The sequence below is a fragment of the Phyllobates terribilis genome, unplaced genomic scaffold (assembly GCF_046119375.1).
Source record: "Phyllobates terribilis strain yellow unplaced genomic scaffold, ASM4611937v1 Scaffold_2__4_contigs__length_985480577, whole genome shotgun sequence".
Taxonomy (NCBI): domain Eukaryota; kingdom Metazoa; phylum Chordata; class Amphibia; order Anura; family Dendrobatidae; genus Phyllobates; species Phyllobates terribilis.
Window position 1 is genome coordinate 944,256,474 of NW_027362762.1, and position 20,329 is coordinate 944,276,802.

The 20,329-nt window shown below is 39.8% G+C and overlaps 1 protein-coding gene across 1 annotated transcript in view; it reads left to right on the forward strand.

The window, feature by feature from the left end:
* The window catches only part of UMODL1 (uromodulin like 1), a 251,656-nt gene that overhangs the window by 78,086 nt on the left and 153,241 nt on the right, over positions 1-20,329 (forward strand). The window contains exons 8-13 of the mRNA XM_073669337.1: positions 10,503-10,615; positions 10,758-10,944; positions 15,015-15,155; positions 17,320-17,361; positions 19,665-19,886; positions 19,986-20,249. Coding sequence (XP_073525438.1) covers positions 10,503-10,615; positions 10,758-10,944; positions 15,015-15,155; positions 17,320-17,361; positions 19,665-19,886; positions 19,986-20,249 — 969 coding nt within the window. The remainder of the gene's footprint in view (positions 1-10,502; positions 10,616-10,757; positions 10,945-15,014; positions 15,156-17,319; positions 17,362-19,664; positions 19,887-19,985; positions 20,250-20,329) is intronic.

The window sequence follows — 20,329 nt, forward strand, 5'->3', positions numbered from 1 at the left end:
CGTGCAGGACGCTTGGCATTTGCCACAGAACACCAGGATTGGCAAAGTCCCCACTGGCGCCCTGTGCTCTTCACAGATGAAAGCAGGTTCACACTGAGCACATGTGACAGACGTGACAGAGTCTGGAGACGCCGTGGAGAGCGATCTGCTGCCTGCAACATCCTTCAGCATGACCGGTTTGGCAGTGGGTCAGTAATGGTGTGGGGTGGCATTTCTTTGGAGGGCCGCACAGCCCTCCATGTGCTCGCCAGAGGTAGCCTGACTGTCATTAGGTACCGAGATGAGATCCTCAGACCCCTTGTGAGACCATATGCTGGTGCGGTTGGCCCTGGGTTCCTCCTAATGCAGGACAATGCCAGACCTCATGTGGCTGGAGTGTGTCAGCAGTTCCTGCAAGATGAAGGCATTGACGCTATGGACTGGCCGCCCGTTCCCCAGACCTGAATCCGATTGAGCACATCTGAGACATCATGTCTCGCTCCATCCACCAACGTTACACCACAGACTGTCCAGGAGTTGGCGGATGCTTTGGTCCAGGTCTGGGAGGAGATCCCTCAGGAGACCATCCACAACCTCATCAGGAGCATGCCCAGGCGTTGTAGGGAGGTCATACAGGCACGTGGAGGCCACACACAATACGGAGCCTCATCAGGAGCATGCCCAGGCGTTGTAGGGAGGTCATACAGGCACGTGGAGGCCACACACAATACTCAGCCTCATCAGGAGCATGCCCAGGCATTGTAGGGAGGTCATACAGGCACGTGGGGGCCACACACAATACTCAGCCTCATCAGGAGCATGCCCAGGCGTTGTAGGGAGGTCATACAGGCACGTGGAGGCCACACACAATACTCAGCCTCATCAGGAGCATGCCCAGGCATTGTAGGGAGGTCATACAGGCACGTGGAGGCCACACACAATACTCAGCCTCATCAGGAGCATGCCCAGGCGTTGTAGGGAGGTCATACAGGCACGTGGAGGCCACACACAATACTCAGCCTCATTTTGACTTGTTTTAAGGACATTACATCAAAGTTGGATCAGCCTGTAGTGTGTTTTTCCACTTTAATTTTGGGGGTGACTCCAAATCCAGGCCTCCATTGGTTAATAAATGTGATTTCCATTGATGATTTTTGTGTGATTTTGTTGTCAGCACATTCAACTTTGTACAGAACAAAGTATTCAATGAGAAGATTTCATTCATTCAGATCTAGGATGGGTTATTTGAGTGTTCCCTTTATTTTTTTGAGCAGTGTATCTATCTATCTATCTATATAAATATATTACACCCAATAGAATCATAAGAAAGTATCCTATGTAGAGTTAAAGGGAATCTGTCAGTAGGATCAACCCTATATGGACATGTAGGTCATAGGAAGCTGAATAAAATTATACCTTGATATCTGCAATCTGATGTGTTATCCCAGAGAATGATGACATCCGGGTCACCAGAGCTAGCAAACTAGCAAACCAAAGCTAGCAAACCAGAACTAGATCATGCTCAGTGCATGATGTAGCAAGTTTGTCTGCCAGTGCAGCGCTGACAGTTTGTATAGCAAAGCAATGCTCCTGCATCCCTATGCTATACATGCAGTCAGCCTGCAAAAAGTTCCACAGTGGAATAAAATAAAAAAGTAAAAAAAAGTGATTTTTTTTGTAAAAATATATAATAATAATAATAATAAAAAAATAAAAAAATATTGTACCCATATATAAATATTTTTATTAAAAAAAAAGTACACATATTTGGTATCGTTGCGTCCAGAACAACCCGATCTAGAAAACTGTCCCACTACAGCCGAACAAAACGTGGAATAAAAAGCGATCAAAAATATGAATGTAAATAAAAATGGTACTGCTGAAAACATCATCTTGTCCCGCAAAAAACAAGCCACCATACAGCTCCAGCAATGGAAAAATAAAAAAGTTATAACTCTCAGAATAAAGCGATGCAAAAAATAATTATTTTTTCTATAAAATAGTTCTTATTGTATAAAAGCGCGAAAATGTAAAAAAGGATAGAACTATGGTATCGCTGTAAATGTACTGACCCGAAAATTAACGCTACCTAATCAATTTTACAAAACATGGAACGACATAAAAAAAATCCCAAAAAAACAATTCGTGAATTGCTGGTTTTTGTTTATTCTGCCTCCCAAAAATCCAAATAGATAGCGATCAAATAGCGTCATGTGCCAGAAAATGGTACCAATAAAAACGTCAACTCATCCCGCCAAAAACAATCCCTTAAATGACTGTGTTGGCTGAAATATGGAAAAATTATAGCTCTCAAAATATGGCGATGCAATAACTAGTTTTTGTAAAAAAAAAAGCATCTTTTAGTGTGTGACAGCAGCCAAATATAAAAACCCGATATAAATCTGGTATCGCGGTAATCGCACCGATCAGAAGAATAAAGCCGTCTAATCACCGCACAAGGAACGGCATAAAAAATAAATGAGACCAATTCTTCACCTGCTGTTGATTTGATCATTCTGCCTCCTAAAGATCGCAGTATGGTTCGGTTAACATTTATCCTGTGCTCTGAGCTGAGCGCTTACACCGGGGTTTCCGTGTAAATCTCTGAAATACGTGATTCAGGTGGACCCCCCCAGCAGAAGATTCCCTGTAATGAGGCTGATGGAGGCACTGTGGACACGTCTGGCCTGTGATCCATTAGTGCCCATATTTTAGGACATTCATAAAAGCGTGGTCAGCCACATTTTTGTGAATCTCAGAAAAAAAGGATACCTCTAAACAGAGGCCAGACGGAGTCCAGAGTAACTCTGCTGCTTCATTATAGTGAATAGATACCTCAGAAGTTTCATCTGAATCATGTCACTCAGAAATTTAGATGGAAACTCCGATGTAAGTGCTCAGCGTAGAGCACAGGATAAATGTGATGCAAAACATTATGTAAAATGTTCCCAATAAAAGCTTCAAATCAATCCAATCAGACCCCACTCAGGTCCGTCATCTGTTATTGGAAATATAGGGGGATTCCACGTTACTGGTGGTACAAACGCTCTGGAAAAGTGAAATGGCTCCTCACCCCCTAAAAGAAATCCAGCAAATTCTGCACTCCCAAATCCAAATGCCCACCTCCCTTCTGAGCCCCAGTGTGTCTAAACTGCAGTTAGCGTCCCCATGTTTGGCATTTCTATAGCGATGAGAGCCCACCTAATTTACGGGTGCATGTCTCCAGAAGCACAAGCTGGACAATGCAACGTACTGGTCACTACAATGTACCTGTCACTACAACGGCAGTTTGCAATTTTCACTCAGCAATATCCACTGCTGCTTGTTTCTGGAAAACACCCATGGAGTGAAAATCATCATTACACCTGTAGATAAATTTCCAAAGGTGTATAATTTCCAAAATGGGGTCATTTGACGGTTGATTCTGCTCTTCTAGCACTTAGGGGCTCTGTATATGGAGTCTGAAAACTAATCTCTGAAAATCTGCGCTCCAGGAGGCAAATAGTGCTCTATCACTCCCGAGTCTCGCCGTATGGCTAAGCAGTACTGTACAGCCACTTATGGGGTATTTCTACATTCAGCAGAAATTGTGGTGCCATTTTTACCCATTTCCCAGTGTGAAAATGGAAAATCTGGGGCTAAAACAAAATTTTGGTGCTAAAAATGTAATTATTTTTTTCTTCCCTGCCCAATGGTATAAAATTCTGTGACCCACCTGTGGTATCAATATGATCACTGCACCCCTAGATGAATTCATTGAGAGGTGTAGTTTGTAAAATTGGAGGTTCTGCTGTTCTGGCACCTCAGGGACTCTGCCAATATGACATGGCACCATCAAACCAGTCCAGCAAAATCTGAACTCCAATATGACGCTCCTTCTCTTCTGACATTTGCATTGTGCCTCAAAAGTAGTTTTCGACCACACATGCAGTATCAGTGTACTCAGGAGAAATTGAACAACACCCTTTGTTGTCCATTTTCTCCTGCTATCCTCATAAAAATGAAAAAATTTGGGGCTAAAACAACATTTTTGTGGGAAAAATATATATTTTTTAATTTTCAGATCAACATTGTAAAATTCTGTGACGCACCTATGGGTTCAAGATGCTCACCACACAGCTAGATAAATTCTTTGAGGGGTCCAGTTTCCAAAATGGGGTCAATTGTAGGGCTTTTCCACTGTTTAGGCACAACAGGGGGCTCTCCAAACACGACATACAGTGCCTACAAGTAGTATTCAACCCCCTGCAGATTTAGCTGGTTGACACATGCGGAATTAACTTGGCATTGTGACATTTGTACTGTAGATCAGCCTGGAAGTGGGAAATGCACTGCAGCAAATTTTTTTTTTTTTTTTTTTTTAAAACGTTAAAAGTTAATTCAGAGTGTCATTTATTATTCAACCCCTCAAACCACAAGAATTCTGTTTGGTCCCCCTAAAGTATTAAGAAGTAGTTCAGGCACCAAGAATAATGAGCTTCACATGTGTGGATTAAAGATCTCTTTTGCCAGCCTTTTCTGACTATTTAAGACCCTCCCCAAACTTGTGAACAGCACTCAGACATGGTCAACATGGGAAAGACAAAGGAGCATTCCAAGGCCATCAGAGACAAGATCGTGGAGGGTCACAAGGCTGGCAAGGGGTACAAAACCCTTTCCAAGGAGTTGGGCCTACCTGTCTCCACTGTTGGGAGCATCATCCGTAAGTGGAAGGCTTATGGAACTACTGTTAGCCTTCCACGGCCTGGACAGCCTTTGAAAGTGTCCTCCCGTGCCGAGGCCAGGCTTGTCCGAAGAGTCAAGGCTAACCCAAGGACAACAAGGAAGGAGCTCCGGGAAGATCTCATGGCAGTGGGGACATTGGTTTCAGTCAATACCATAAGTAACGTACTCCACCGCAATGGTCTCCGTTCCAGACGAGCCCGTAAGGTACCTTTACTTTCAAAGCGTCATGTCAAGGCTCGTCTACAGTTTGCTCATGATCACTTGGAGGACTCTGAGACAGACTGGTTCAAGGTTCTATGGTCTGATGAGACCAAGATCGAGATCTTTGGTGCCAACCACACACGTGACGTTTGGAGACTGGATGGCACTGCATACGACCCCAAGAATACCATCCCTACAGTCAAGCATGGTGGTGGCAGCATCATGCTGTGGGGCTGTTTCTCAGCCAAGGGGCCTGGCCATCTGGTCCGCATCCATGGGAAGATGGATAGCACGGCCTACCTGGAGATTTTGGCCAAGAACCTCCGCTCCTCCATCAAGGATCTTAAGATGGGTCGTAATTTCATCTTCCAACAAGACAACGACCCAAAGCACACAGCCAAGAAAACCAAGGCCTGGTTCAAGAGGGAAAAAGTCAAGGTGTTGGAGTGGCCTAGTCAGTCTCCTGACCTTAACCCAATTGAAAACTTGTGGAAGGAGCTCAAGAATAAAGTCCACATGAGACACCCAAAGAACCTAGATAACTTGGAGAAGATCTACATGGAGGAGTGGGCCAAGATAACTCCACAGACCTGTGCCGGCCTGATCAGGTCTTATAAAAGACGATTATTAGCTGTAATTACAAACAAGGGTTATTCCACAAAATATTAAACATAGGGGTTGAATAATAATTGACCCACACTTTTATGTTTAAAATTTAATAAAATTCAACTGAGCAACATAACTTTTTGGTTTGTAAGATTTATGCTTCTGTTCATAAAACCTACTCTCGTTTGCAGTTTGAAGGCTCTAACTTATTTGCATCTTATCAAACCAGCTAAATCTGCAGGGGGTTGAATACTACTTGTAGGCACTGTAACATCCGCAGGCATTCCATCAAAGTCTGAGTTCCAAAACGTCATTCCTTGCTTTCTGAGTCTTGCTGTGTGCCCACACAGTAGTTTTCCCCTACATATGGGGTATCTATCTACACAACAAATTTTGGGGTCCATTTTCTCCTGTTAACATTGTGAAAATAAAAAAATTGGGACTAAAAACATTTTTGTGTGAAATTTTTTTTTTTTTAATTTTCACGGTTCAATGGTATCAACTTCTGTGAAGCACCTGGGGGTTCAAGGTGCTCACCATCTATATAAGTGCCCTGAGGCAAAATGGTGTTACTTGTGGTGGGTTTACACAGTTTAGGCACATCAGGGGCTCTACAAATGCGACATGGCGTCGGCTAATTATTCCAGCAAATTTTACATTCAAAAAGTCAAATGGCGCTCCTATTCTTCCAAGCCCTACCATGCGCAAATATAACTCCTATAATTATGCTCCTATGTACAACTACTATAATACTGCCCCTATATACAAGGATATAACTACTATAATACTGCTCCTATGTGCAAGAATATAACTACTATAATACTGCCCCCTATGTACAAGAATATAACTACTATAATACTACCCCTATGTACAAGAATATAGCTACTATAATACTGCTCCTATGTACAAGAATATAACTACTATAATACTGCCCCTATGTACAGGAATATAACTAATATAATACTGCCCCCTATGTACAAGAATATATCTACTATAATACTGCTCCTATGTACAAGAATATAACTACTATAATACTGCTCCTATGTACAAGAATATAACTACTAGAATAGTACTCCTATATACAAGAATATAACTAGAATCATAGAATCATAGAATCATAGAATCATAGAATGGTAGAGTTGGAAGGGACCTCCTGGGTCATCTGGTCCAACCCCCTGCTCAAAGCAGGATTCACTAAATCATCTCAGACAGATGTCTGTCCAGCCTCTACTAACTACTATAATACGGCTCCTATGTACAAGAATATAACTACTATAATACTGCCCCTATGTACAAGAATATATCTACTATAATACTGCTCCTATATACAAGAATATAACTACTATAATACTGCTCCTATGTACAAGAATATAACTACTATAATACTGCCACTATGTACAAGAATATAACTACTATAATACTGCTCCTATATACAAGAATATAATTACTATAATACTGCTCCTATGTACTAGAATATAACTACTATAATACTGCCACTATGTACAGGAATATAACTACTATAATACTGCCCCTATGTACAAGAATATAGCTACTATAATACTGCTCCTATATACAAGAATATAACTACTATAATACTGCCCCTATGTACAAGAATATAACTGCTATAATACTGCACACTATGTACAAGAATATAACTGCTATAATACTGTACGCTATGTACAAGAATATAACTACTATAATACTGCTCCCTATGTACAAGAATATAAATACTATAATACTGCCCCTATGTACAAGAATATAAATACTATAATGCTGCCCCTATATATAAGAATATAACTACTATAATAGTGCCCCCTATGTTACAAGAATATAACTACTATAATACTGACCCTATGTACAAGAATATAACTACTATAATACTGCCCCCTATGTACTAGAATATAACTACTATAATGCTGCTCCTATGTACAAGAATATAACTACTATAATACTGCTCCTATGTACAAGAATATATCTACTATAATACTGCCTGCTATGTACAAGAATATAACTACTATAATATTGCCCCTATGTACAAGAATATAACTACTATAATACTGCTCCTATGTACAAGAATATAACTACTATAATACTGCCCCTATGTACTAGAATATACTATAATACTGTCCCCTATGTACAAGAATATAACTACTATAATACTGCTCCCTATGTACAAGAATATAACTACTATAATACTGCCCCCTATGTACAAGAATATAACTACTATAATACTGCCCCCTATGTACAAGAATATAACTACTATAATACTGCACGCTATGTACAAGAATATACTATAATACTGCTGCAATGTACAAGAATATAACTATTAAACGGCTATAATATCAGCTACTGCTCAGGTGGCCCAGTTTATGAACTTGTTATAACTACTATAATACTGCCCCCTATGTACAAGAATATACTATAATACTGCTCCTATGTGCAAGAATATAACTACTATAATGCTGCTCCTATATACAAGAATATAACTACTATAATACTGCCCCCTATGTACTAGAATATACTATAATACTTTCCCCTATGTACAAGAATATAACTACTATAATACTGCTCCTATATACAAGAATATAACTACTATAATACTGCTCCTATGTACAAGAATATAACTACTATAATACTGCCCCCTATGTACAAGAATATAACTACTATAATACTGCCCCCTATGTACAAGAATATAACTACTATAATACTGCACGCTATGTACAAGAATATACTATAATACTGCTGCAATGTACAAGAATATAACTATTAAACGGCTATAATATCAGCTCCTGCTCAGGTGGCCCAGTTTATGAACTTGCTATAACTACTATAATACTGCCCCCTATGTACAAGAATATATTATAATACTGCTCCTATGTACAAGAATATAACTACTATAATGCTGCTCCTATGTACAAGAATATAACTACTATAATACTGCTCCTATGTACAAGAATATAACTACTATAATACTGCCCCCTATGTACTAGAATATACTATAATACTGTCCCCTATGTACAAGAATATAACTACTATAATACTGCTCCTATGTACAAGAATATAACTACTATAATACTGCTCCCTATGTACAAGAATATAGCTGTTATAATACTGCCCCTTTGTACAAGAATATAACTACTATAATACTGCCCCCTATGTACAAGAATATACTATAATACTGCTCCTATGTACAAGAATATAACTACTATAATACTGCCCCCTATGTACAAGAATATAACTACTATAATACTAGCCCCTATGTACAAGAATATAGCTACTATAATACTGCCCCCTATGTACAAGAATATACTATAATACTGCTCCTATGTATAAGAATATAACTACTATAATACTGCCCACTATGTACAAGAATATAACTGTTATAATACTGCCCCTATGTACAAGAATATAGCTACTATAATACTGCCCCCTATGTACAAGAATATACTATAATACTGCTCCTATGTACAAGAATATAACTATTAAACGGCTATAATATCAGCTCCTGCTCAGGTGGCCCAGTTTATGAACTTGTTTCACATACTGTATGACCATTTTAGTTTTTTTTTCTAGAGGCGCATACACTAAATGCAACACTGAAGATTGAAAATTGGATCCTCACAGAATCTCTGAAGGACCCCAGCTCTCCTGATTACACAACCTGCTCCTATGTACAAGAATATAACTACTATAATACTGCCCCTATGTACTAGAATATACTATAATACTGTCCCCTATGTACAAGAATATAGCTACTATAATACTGCTCCCTATGTACAAGAATATAACTACTATAATACTGCCCCCTATGTACAAGAATATAACTACTATAATACTGCCCCCTATGTACAAGAATATAACTACTATAATACTGCACGCTATGTGCAAGAATATACTATAATACTGCTGCAATCTACAAGAATATAACTATTAAACGGCTATAATATCAGCTCCTGCTCAGGTGGCCCAGTTTATGAACTTGTTATAACTACTATAATACTGCCCCCTATGTACAAGAATATACTATAATACTGCTCCTATGTACAAGAATATAACTACTATAATGCTGCTCCTATGTACAAGAATATAACTACTATAATACTGCTCCTATGTACAAGAATATAACTACTATAATACTGCCCCCTATGTACTAGAATATACTATAATTCTGTCCCCTATGTACAAGAATATAACTACTATAATACTGCTCCTATGTACAAGAATATAACTACTATAATACTGCTCCCTATGTACAAGAATATAACTACAATAATACTGCCCCCTATGTACAAGAATATAACTACTATAATACTGCATGCTATGAACAAGAATATAACTACTATAATACTGCTCCCTATGTACAAGAATATAACTACTATAATACTGCCCCCTATGTACAAGAATATAGCTGTTATAATACTGTCCCTTTGTACAAGAATATAACTACTATAATACTGCCCCCTATGTACAAGAATATACTATAATACTGCTCCTATGTACAAGAATATAACTACTATAATACTGCCCCCTATGTACAAGAATATAACTACTATAATACTAGCCCCTATGTACAAGAATATAACTACTATAATACTGCCCCCTATGTACAAGAATATAACTACTATAATACTGCCCCCTATGTACAAGAATATAACTACTATAATACTGCTGCTATGTACAAGAATATAACTACTATAATACTGCTCCTATGTATAAGAATATAACTACTATAATACTGCTCCTATGTACAAGAATATAACTACTATAATACTGCCCACTATGTACAAGAATATAACTGTTATAATACTGCCCCTATGTACAAGAATATAGCTACTATAATACTGCCCCCTATGTACAAGAATATACTATAATACTGCTCCTATGTACAAGAATATAACTATTAAACGGCTATAATATCAGCTCCTGCTCAGGTGGCCCAGTTTATGAACTTGTTTCACATACTGTATGACCATTTTAGTTTTTTTTTCTAGAGGCGCATACACTAAATGCAACACTGAAGATTGAAAATTGGATCCTCACAGAATCTCTGAAGGACCCCAGCTCTCCTGATTACACAACCTTTCTTCAGAAGTTTATTTCAGAGGTACAGAGACTTTAACACATTGTATTGCTGCTTCATCATACTGTATATATTCACTTGTCTACATTATAGGTTTAGGTAGCTCCCTCTAGTGGAGGCCGCCTGCAGCCCAGAATTTACAAGTGCTCCTATTTTCATTACATAGGTAAAGCGTTCCCTATCCCATGAGATTCCTTCTGAGCGGGTGTCAGTGGAGGTGGAGTCGCTGCGTGCCGGCAGTATCATTGTTTATTTTCGAATAATTGTCAATGACTCGGTCAATCTCACAGCCACGTCCTTCTCAAACTTCAGTGATGAGTTTCACGTTGACCCAGGATCTATTGTAGTAACAGGTAATTGACAATCATATGAATAACACACACACAAATACATACATAACGCACAAATATACATAGACAATACACAATACATATAACACATAATATAAATATAATACACACATACATATAATACACACTAACACAGAATATGTAAACATAACACACATACACATATATACATAATATAAACATGCACAACATCCAGTGAAACACACAGCACATGTACATATAACACACACATACATAACATACACATAACACAAAGTCACACTCACATGCACATAACATATATACATACAGTGGTGGCCAAAAGTATTGGCACCCCTGCAATTCCGTCAGATAATACTCAGTTTCTTCCTGAAAATGATTGCAATCACAAATTCTTTGGTATTATTCTCTTCGTTTAATTTGTCTTCAATGAAAAAACACAAAAAGAATTGTCCTAAAGCCAAATTGGATACAATTCCACACCAAACCTAAAAAAGGGGGTGGACAAAAGTATTGGCACTGTTTGAAAAATCATGTGATGCTTCTCTAATTCGTATAATTAACAGCACCTGTAACTTACCTGTGGCACCTAACAGGTGTTGGCAATAACTAAATCACACTTGCAGCCAGTTAACATGGATTAAAGTTGACTCAACCTCTGTCCTGTGTCCTTGTGTGTACCACATTGAGCATGGAGAAAAGAAAGAAGACCAAAGAACTGTCTGAGGACTTGAGAAACCAAATTGTGAGGAAGCATGAGCAATCTCAAGGCTACAAGTCCATCTCCAAAGACCTGAATGTTCCTGTGTCTTCCGTGCGCAGTGTCATCAAGAAGTGTAAAGCCCATGGCACTGTGGCTAACCTCCCTAGATGTGGACGGAAAAGATAAATTGACGAGAGATTTCAACGCAAGATTGTGCGGATGGTGGATAAAGAACCTCGACTAACATCCAAACAAGTTCAAGCTGCCCTGCAGTCCGAGGGTACAACAGTGTCAACCCGTACTATCCGTCGGCGTCTGAATGAAAAGGGACTGTATGGTAGGATACCCAGGAAGACCCCACTTCTTACCCCGAGACATAAAAAATCCAGGCTGGAGTTTGCCAAAACTTACCTGAGAAAGCCTAAAACATTTTGGAAGAATGTTCTCTGCTTAGATGAGACAAAAGTAGAGCTTTTTGGGAAAAAGCATCAACATAGAGTGTACAGGTAAAAAAAAGAGGCATTCAAAGAAAAGAACACGGTCCCTACAGTCAAACATGGCGGAGGTTCCCTGATGTTTTGGGGTTGCTTTGCTGCCTCTGGCACTGGACTGCTTGACCGTGTGCATGGCGTTATGAAGTCTGAAGACTACCAACAAATTTTGCAGCATAATGTAGGGCCCAGTGTGAGAAAGCTGGGTCTCCCTCAGAGGTCATGGGTCTTCCAGCAGGACAATGACGCAAAACACACTTCCAAAAGCACTACAAAATGGTTTGAGAGAAAACACTGGAGACTTCTAAGGTGGCCAGCAATGAGTCCAGACCTGAATCCCATAGAACACCTGTGGAGAGATCTCAAAATGGCAGTTTGGAGAAGGCACCCTTCAAATATCAGGGACCTGGAGCAGTTTGCCAAAGAAGAATGGTCTACTATTCCAGCAGAGCATTGTAAGAAACTCATTGATGGTTACCGGAAGCGGTTGTTCGCAGTTATTTTGGCTAAAGGTTGTGCAACCAAGTATTAGGCTGAGGGTGCCAATACTTTTGTCTGGCCCATTTTTGGAGTTTTGTGTGAAATGATCAATGATTTGATTTTTGCTTCATTCTCTTTTGTGTTTTTTCCTTGCAAGCAAATTAAATGAAGATAATAAGACCAAAGAATTTGTGATTGCAATCATTTTCAGGAAGAAACTGAGTATTATCTGACAGAATTGCAGGGGTGCCAATACTTTTGGCCACCACTGTACATAACAAATGTATTCAACAAAAATGCATATAACACACACATACACATAATACACACTCTCACACATAGCATATATACGTACCATACACACACACTGACACATATCATAAATATACATAACACAGAGACATAGATAACATAAACACTTAATACATAAAATACACATTACATACACACACAACACACACATACATAACATACATGACACATGCATACATAACTTACATATTACACAGCATACACACACAACGCAGACATACATAGCACATACATGCACGTAACACACACATTACACACACATACATAACATATTCATACATAACACACACACTTACACACAACATACACATTACACACGCACACATACATAGCATATACATATTTACATAACACACTTATATAACATGCACATACACACACATAACATAGACACGCATAGCACAGCACACATACATAACATACACATTACACACGCACATGTAAGGTGCCCCAGCGAGGTAGTCGTGGGCGAGCTGTAGCCCCCTCTCGCTCTGGCACCCTACAGACAATTCGTGTCCTCCCTCTGATGTGTGGCTGTGTATGTGGGACTCTCCACTTACTTCAAACCATCCGATCGCGGCTGTCTCCAGGCATTTCTCTTCTGGGACCAGGGCAGCAATAAATTCAGAGGACACGAGGTTCTTAACCATAACTTGGACTTTACTTGGGGAAGAGGAATATGTACAATATTTACAGGCAGATATAATGGATAAGGCCCGACAGGTTATTATCTCTCTCACAGGCGCTGGCAACATCTTCAGCCCTGGTTCCCTCTTTCTGTGAAGCATCTCTGTGATCTCTAATCTCTAGCCCAAGAGACTCTTCTGCAATACCAGCAGTGTTCTGGATCCGATATCTCCCCCACGTCTTAGCCTGGAGTCCTATTTATCTTCCTCTGCTTCCTGCAGACTAGAAGTGCCCCGGGTCCTCACTACCTCTGTTGAGTTTCTCCGGCCGGCTAACAGGACTCTTGCGCAGGGAGACTTTTGCACTATTGATCCCACTGTCTGAGGGTATGGAGCTCGTGTCTACCCTAGCAGTCACATATAGTCAGGCTGCCCGTACAGTTCACTGTCCTATCTCTTAATGATCATCACTTCCTGCTTCTGGAAACTAAGCAGAGATTTTCCTAATGTGCCCACCCTCTGTGAGCTGTCATCACAATCACATAGCATTAACCCATCACTGTCTGTAACACTGCTAGCAGACTCAACCTGTCATCTGCACCCAGGACAGTGGCATCTTGTGGCTGTTTACAGGTACTGCAGCCCACAAGGAATTATGCCAGGAACAAGCTATATATCACTCAAGGTTTGATCAGGGCACTAAGTTCCCCCTCTACTCTACTGACTGGACCACTGCAGCTAACCCCTTAGCTTGGCCTACCAACAGTTCAGAGAGGTCTAACTACGGGAACACTTTCTTTAACTACTTCAGTGCCAAAGGAAGGCTACGTCCTTCTCCACTATTACACACACACATATGTAACATACACACACATGCATATTAGGTCTTCTCCAGGTCAGAATAACTTTCTCTCTAGTTTCAGCTGCTGGAGGTAAGTAACTTATAAGTCAAAAATAATCATTGCCCCTAGACCTTATTCAGATGCCTCTCACCCAACCAGCACCCAGCTCTACACTGATGAACAACTTGAAAACACCTGACCACAGATGGACATCTTTCCTTTAAGAGGAGACCTTGGTTTGGCCAAGGCTCGTTCACTTAAAGAGGAGCATCCACCACTAGGTGGCACCAGAATGCCAGCTTTCTTCCTCCTGGAGGAGAGATCATTTGCATACCTTTTTCCCATTACCTGGCCCTCTTCTAACGTTGGTGGAACACATACATTTGGATGGTTAGAAGGTGTTAAAATTGTCCAAGATTAAAGATGCAAATTTGGGGAATTACACTGCAGGTGCAAATACACCTATTACCTGCACGCACCTCTGTGACAGTGACAGACCTAGGACCGTGCACAGGCTCCCTCTAGTGGTGAATTATGTACTGACCTCCACAGCTGCTACAGCATCTATCATTACATATAAAGGAAAAGCATGATGGGAAATAAAATAATAACTTGTTCTATTCTCTTATCTTATTTGCAGATTTCAATGAGTGCCTGACACCTGCGGATAATGACTGTCACTTATATGCAAACTGCAAGAACCTGGACGGGTCATACACCTGCCAATGCCACCCATCTTTTATAGATAAAGACCCCAGCAGGCCTGGGAGGAACTGTGAGGGTGAGAGAACTCTCCTGGGTGCTTATATTAGGAAAAATTACCACTTTTCATCACATTTTTTTCTAAACATGTAGACTATTCTGTGCTGAAAAATTTCTTGATATGTTTTTTATAATTTTTTTATAGTGGCCGGAGTTCACTTTTTCTCTCATACAGAGTTTCAAATCTCTTGTGTAGTCACAAATGTTAATGATAAAATTCTCTCTTCCTACAGCCACCACTAGAGGGAGCTGAGAAGTAATCAGGAAGCTCCTAAGCTCCCCCTAGTGGCTAGAATGTAATTATTTTATTTTAGGTCTTTACTGGGGAATTGGAGCTCTGTATAAAAAAACAATGGATCTCTGCCGAATCTAGAAATAACCTGTTAATAAGCACTAATGTTGGACTTGAAAAATAGAGTTAGAAGGAGGAGATCCATTATAAATTGGACATACCGGTAGATCTGCAGAATGAATGTTCTATTAATCCTTATACCTTAATAAATTTCAGTAAGATTATGGAGATAAGCAGCTGCCAGGTACTGTCTACATTTCTTATCTAAACAGAAGTTCACGGGCTAAAATTCCTTGTTTTCTATATTTTTAATAATCTTGCAATTTTCACACTGGCCACTAGGGTTATTTTAGACTCATACTTTGTGTCCTTTCTGGAAAAGTTTTCAGCAGGCTGATATCATCACAGACAGGTAACATATATACAGCTTACCGATCACAATAGCTCCCCCTGCTCCGTCTCCCTTCACAATGGCCTTTGCACACGCTCATTAGATGCTTGAATACAAAAGATAAGGTCAGAGTCTATTTATTGTGGCTAATGTACATGTGCCTTTCCTGAAACCACAAGAAGTTATAGCCTAAAAAAGCTCTAGTGGCCAGTGTGAAAATAGTAAGATCCTTGATTTTTATTTTTAATAAAGATTGTGATATGTAAAAAATGAAACATCGCCAAAATAATAATACATTTTTTTTTTAACCCAAAAGTCTGATTTAAATAGGTCATTTTCTGATGACACATTGCCTTTAAAGGAGTCCTGTCACTGGGTCCAAAGTGGGCAGCTCTTATTTTATTCCTGCTTTTCCCCTGAATAGTCCACTTTTTGTATTTTTTATATCCGCCACACGGTTCCAGAGATATGAGCCTTTTTATTTAGTGCTAATTTTTATGGCCTTTACCAGAAGGCGTGGCTCACTGGGTAATTATGCAGAGCAGTCTAAAGACACGCCCCTGAGGATCCCATGAGACACGCCTCCTTGATAAAGACTTTAAGAATCGAAAAAAGGCCGATATCTCAGGAACCGTATGACGGAATTAAAAAATACAAAAAGTGGAATATTCAGGGGAGTGGCGGGAATAAATTAAGAGCTAAAAGTGGTCACTTTTGTCCTAGTGACAGGTTCTCTTTAAGGCCCATTGGATAGTCCCTATAGATAGTCTTTTTACTGCTGAGCTTATTGAAATCCGTCTATGGCCAGGATTAGATATTAGTATTTGGGTGACCCCTATTAAAAATACAAAATCACATCAACTTTTGCCACTTCTTTTTTTCTTTTTAATTTAAAGACCAGTGTTCTTAATATATTTTTATGGTTCTGTTTTTCTGATAAGAGCTCCAAATATACGACTGTGCTAGGGGAAATTATCAATTGTCAAGCAGTTCCCACAGTGGGACCCACCCCACCCCCACAAACAACACCATAGGGGTTATCCAAACTGTGATCTTTAGAGTGTCCATGACTCTGCTATGATGGATAATCCAACCATGCGCAGGGTGCAAACCAGGGGAATGAGGCCGATCACTGTCTCGCAGCATCTGCATTGAATTCATTTTGCTTAGAGCTATTTTTCCTGCTAATATTGATATATTCAATATAAATGATAATATTCTGAGTACCTGCAGTCACCACTAGAGGGAGCTCACCGCATACTCTTTATACATTGAGCTCTATAAATGCACAATAGGCAGTGAGCTCCCTCTAGTGGCAGCAGTCGGCAAACAGGATTTTATCATTTAACTCTTTCTTTATGCAGGGGATTTGGAGCTCTGTATTAGAAAAACTGAAGCATAAATATAAAAATGTAGTGATAAAAGGCAACGGACTGAACTATGTGACATCTCTATAGACGTTTCTATCAATCAGTGCAGTGTCTGTTATATATTTTACAGGTGTAACCACGACTTCAGCGAGCCCTGATTCCTCCAGCTTTGGTAAGATATAAACTCTGTTCCTTTACAACCAATATTGCACCCATTGAAACGCCCATAAATCTCGCCACCTGTGCCTTATTGCTCTCATACATCTCCCAGTTTTTGGAGGAGTTTCTCTTTTTCTGAATCAGTTTTTAAAGAGTTTTGGAAAAGTTTCATTTTTCTTCCTGAAACGACTTTTGCAGCCTTTTAATTGGACACGTACTAGTTTGAAGCATATTCCAACTGGATCACCTTAAAAAAAAGTGATATGCATGTCTTTTTTTTTTCCATCAGTTTTTTTTAATTACTCTTCAGGATTGTTCCCAAAAATCTTCATATGAACAGCAAAGTGAATTTCCCATAGACATGAATAAGAAGAGTTATGTAAGTGTTTTTTAAGAAGGATTTTGGAGGAGATACAAAAAACTCAAGTGTTTGTGCACATGGAGTTTTTTGAGGAGACTTTTGGAGTGGGTCGGCTCCCAAAAAAATCACAGAAAAATCACTGAAAGACTCTTCCTACTCATTTCTATTGATAGGCTTTGTGCAGATGGAGTCTTTTTTTAGAGGAAACTGAGCAGAACCTCAAAGTTTTTGAGGAGTTTTGAACTTTTGAGGAGGATTTGAAGAGTTTTCTCTAGGTTTCAGTTCTAAAACCTCCTTGAAAAACTCTGTGTCCACCTAGCCACTGAGCAGAAACTCCAAGTGTTTGAGGAGTTTTGAGATCTGGAGGAGGATTTGGAGAATTTCTGCTCAGTGACTACGTGCACATTGTGTCTTTAATCCCCCGTCTGAGTCTTCTTCACAAGGCCCCTTCAGGAAAAATCTGCAACTTTTTTTTTTCTAAAGTGGCTCTGCCGACAGTTTTGTGCTCATTACTGGCATCTTTTCCCCATATCTTCTATGAAGAAAGAATAAGAAGAATGAAATTGTTACTTCTTTGAACCCTGAAGTGGTCAAGAGAAGTCATAAAAGACTGGACATGTTCACAGCAAGGTTGCTTTTACATTGCTGTGAATTAGATTCATTTTTTCAGCACTTTTTTTCTGACGGATTCCTGCAGAATCTGCCTGAAAAAGATGTTGTATGCACATAGCCTGATTCTGCTCCAAAAACTAATTTATAAACTTCCTGTGCATATAACCTTAAACCACTCATATATTTCAGTCTCATGAGCTTTTTTTTCACCTCAGGTTTTAAAAAACGCTTGGTAGGAGGAACGAAAGTGTTTGTCACTTATATGACTATGTGCATACCTAGTTTTCGACCAATTTTTGGAAGAGAAACTGAGCGGAAATTCTCAATCTCAAAACTCCTCAAAAACTTGGAGGTTCTGCTCAGTTTCCACTCTGAAAATTCTGCAAAATGACTCTGTCTTCACATAGTATTAGAGACGGCTCATGATGGAAAATGCCCGAATTAATATAGAAACAAAACAACCATAACTGCATGAATACATCAACAGAACCACCATGAGTCCATGAATAACAACAAAACAACCACCATAAGTACATGAATATTGAAGTCACCAGAATCACCATCAGTACCACAATACAGAACCAGAACCACCATCAGTACATGAATATTGAAGTCGCCAAAATCACCATCAGTACAATACTGAACCAGAATTACCATCACTACATGAATATTGAAGTCAGTAGAATCACCATCAGTACAACAATACAGAACCAGAACTATCATCACTTTTGTTGAAAATAGTATTTGTCACCTGATGCACTTAAAGAAGCACTCCTCCTCCTCCCATCAAAGTTTATATCTTTTTAATATTTTGCAGTCATCATATTCTATACCATATTATATGTTCAGTCTATTGAGCGTTTTTTTTTCTCTTCAGGTTTTAAAAAATGCTTGGTAGGACTAACGAAACTGCTTGTCACTTATTTGGTTATGTGCATACCTAGTTTTTCGAGGAGTTTTTGGAACAGAATCTGAGCGGAAATTCTCAAAATCTCAACTCCTTAAAAACTTGGAGGTTCTGCTCAGTTTCTGCTTCAGAAACTCTGCAAAATGGCCCCATCTTCCTGATGGAAAACCCTTGAAACTAAGCCCAGTCCAATCAAAAGGCTGCAAAAAAACCCCAAAACGCTTCAAGTAAAAAAAACTTTGCATAAAATATTGAAAAACTCTTCAAAACTGCTTCAGGAGACAAAAAAAAACTCCAAAGAATGAGTGTTTCCTGAAAAAGTCTCACCAGATAAACGCCTTTTTAAAGACTGCGTAAAAAAACCCTCAATTCACATACCCCAAGAAACTCTGTATGAACAGAGCATAAGAGTTTCCTGTTTCCACCACTTCTGCAGGACATATCGGTCCATCGTCATCCCTTGTGAGCGGAGCAGACCCCACAACTGGAGGATCGTCTATGAGTCCTGTGACCGCCCCACATCCAGGACCCCCGACCAACGTCACCGAAAATGGCTCCAAAATTAACTATGGATTTCAGCAGCTTTCCTCTCCAGTAACTCCCATTACACCCAGTGCAAATGTTTCTGGAGGTCCCAGTACGGCCCAGTCTGTACTGACCCTAGCAGTGCACCCAGTGAACTCAACTCCACCGGCTCCAGTACACCCAGTGAACTCAACTCCACCGGCTCCAGTGCACCCAATGAACTCAACTCCACCGGCTCCAGTGCACCCAGTGAACTCAACTCCACCGGCTCCAGTGCTCCCTACAAGTCACAAGACCACGGCCAGCAACTCCAGTCTGTCCATTACAAACGCCACTGCAAAAATCAGTGCACCCGGGATCAGCACAGTCTCCCAGCTAAAATCAACGCTGCCGTCCACCACCAGTAGAGAAGTAATCACCGCTGCCCCCATGTCAACGGGACAGACCCTGAACAGGGAGATTCCTTGCTCTTTTCCCATAGTTGGAGCAAACGTTGGTACGTATGGTACGTTTTCTTACACAGCAAGGATTTTGTTGCAGTGTATCAGTGTAGACAATCCCGAATTGGCTGTTGAG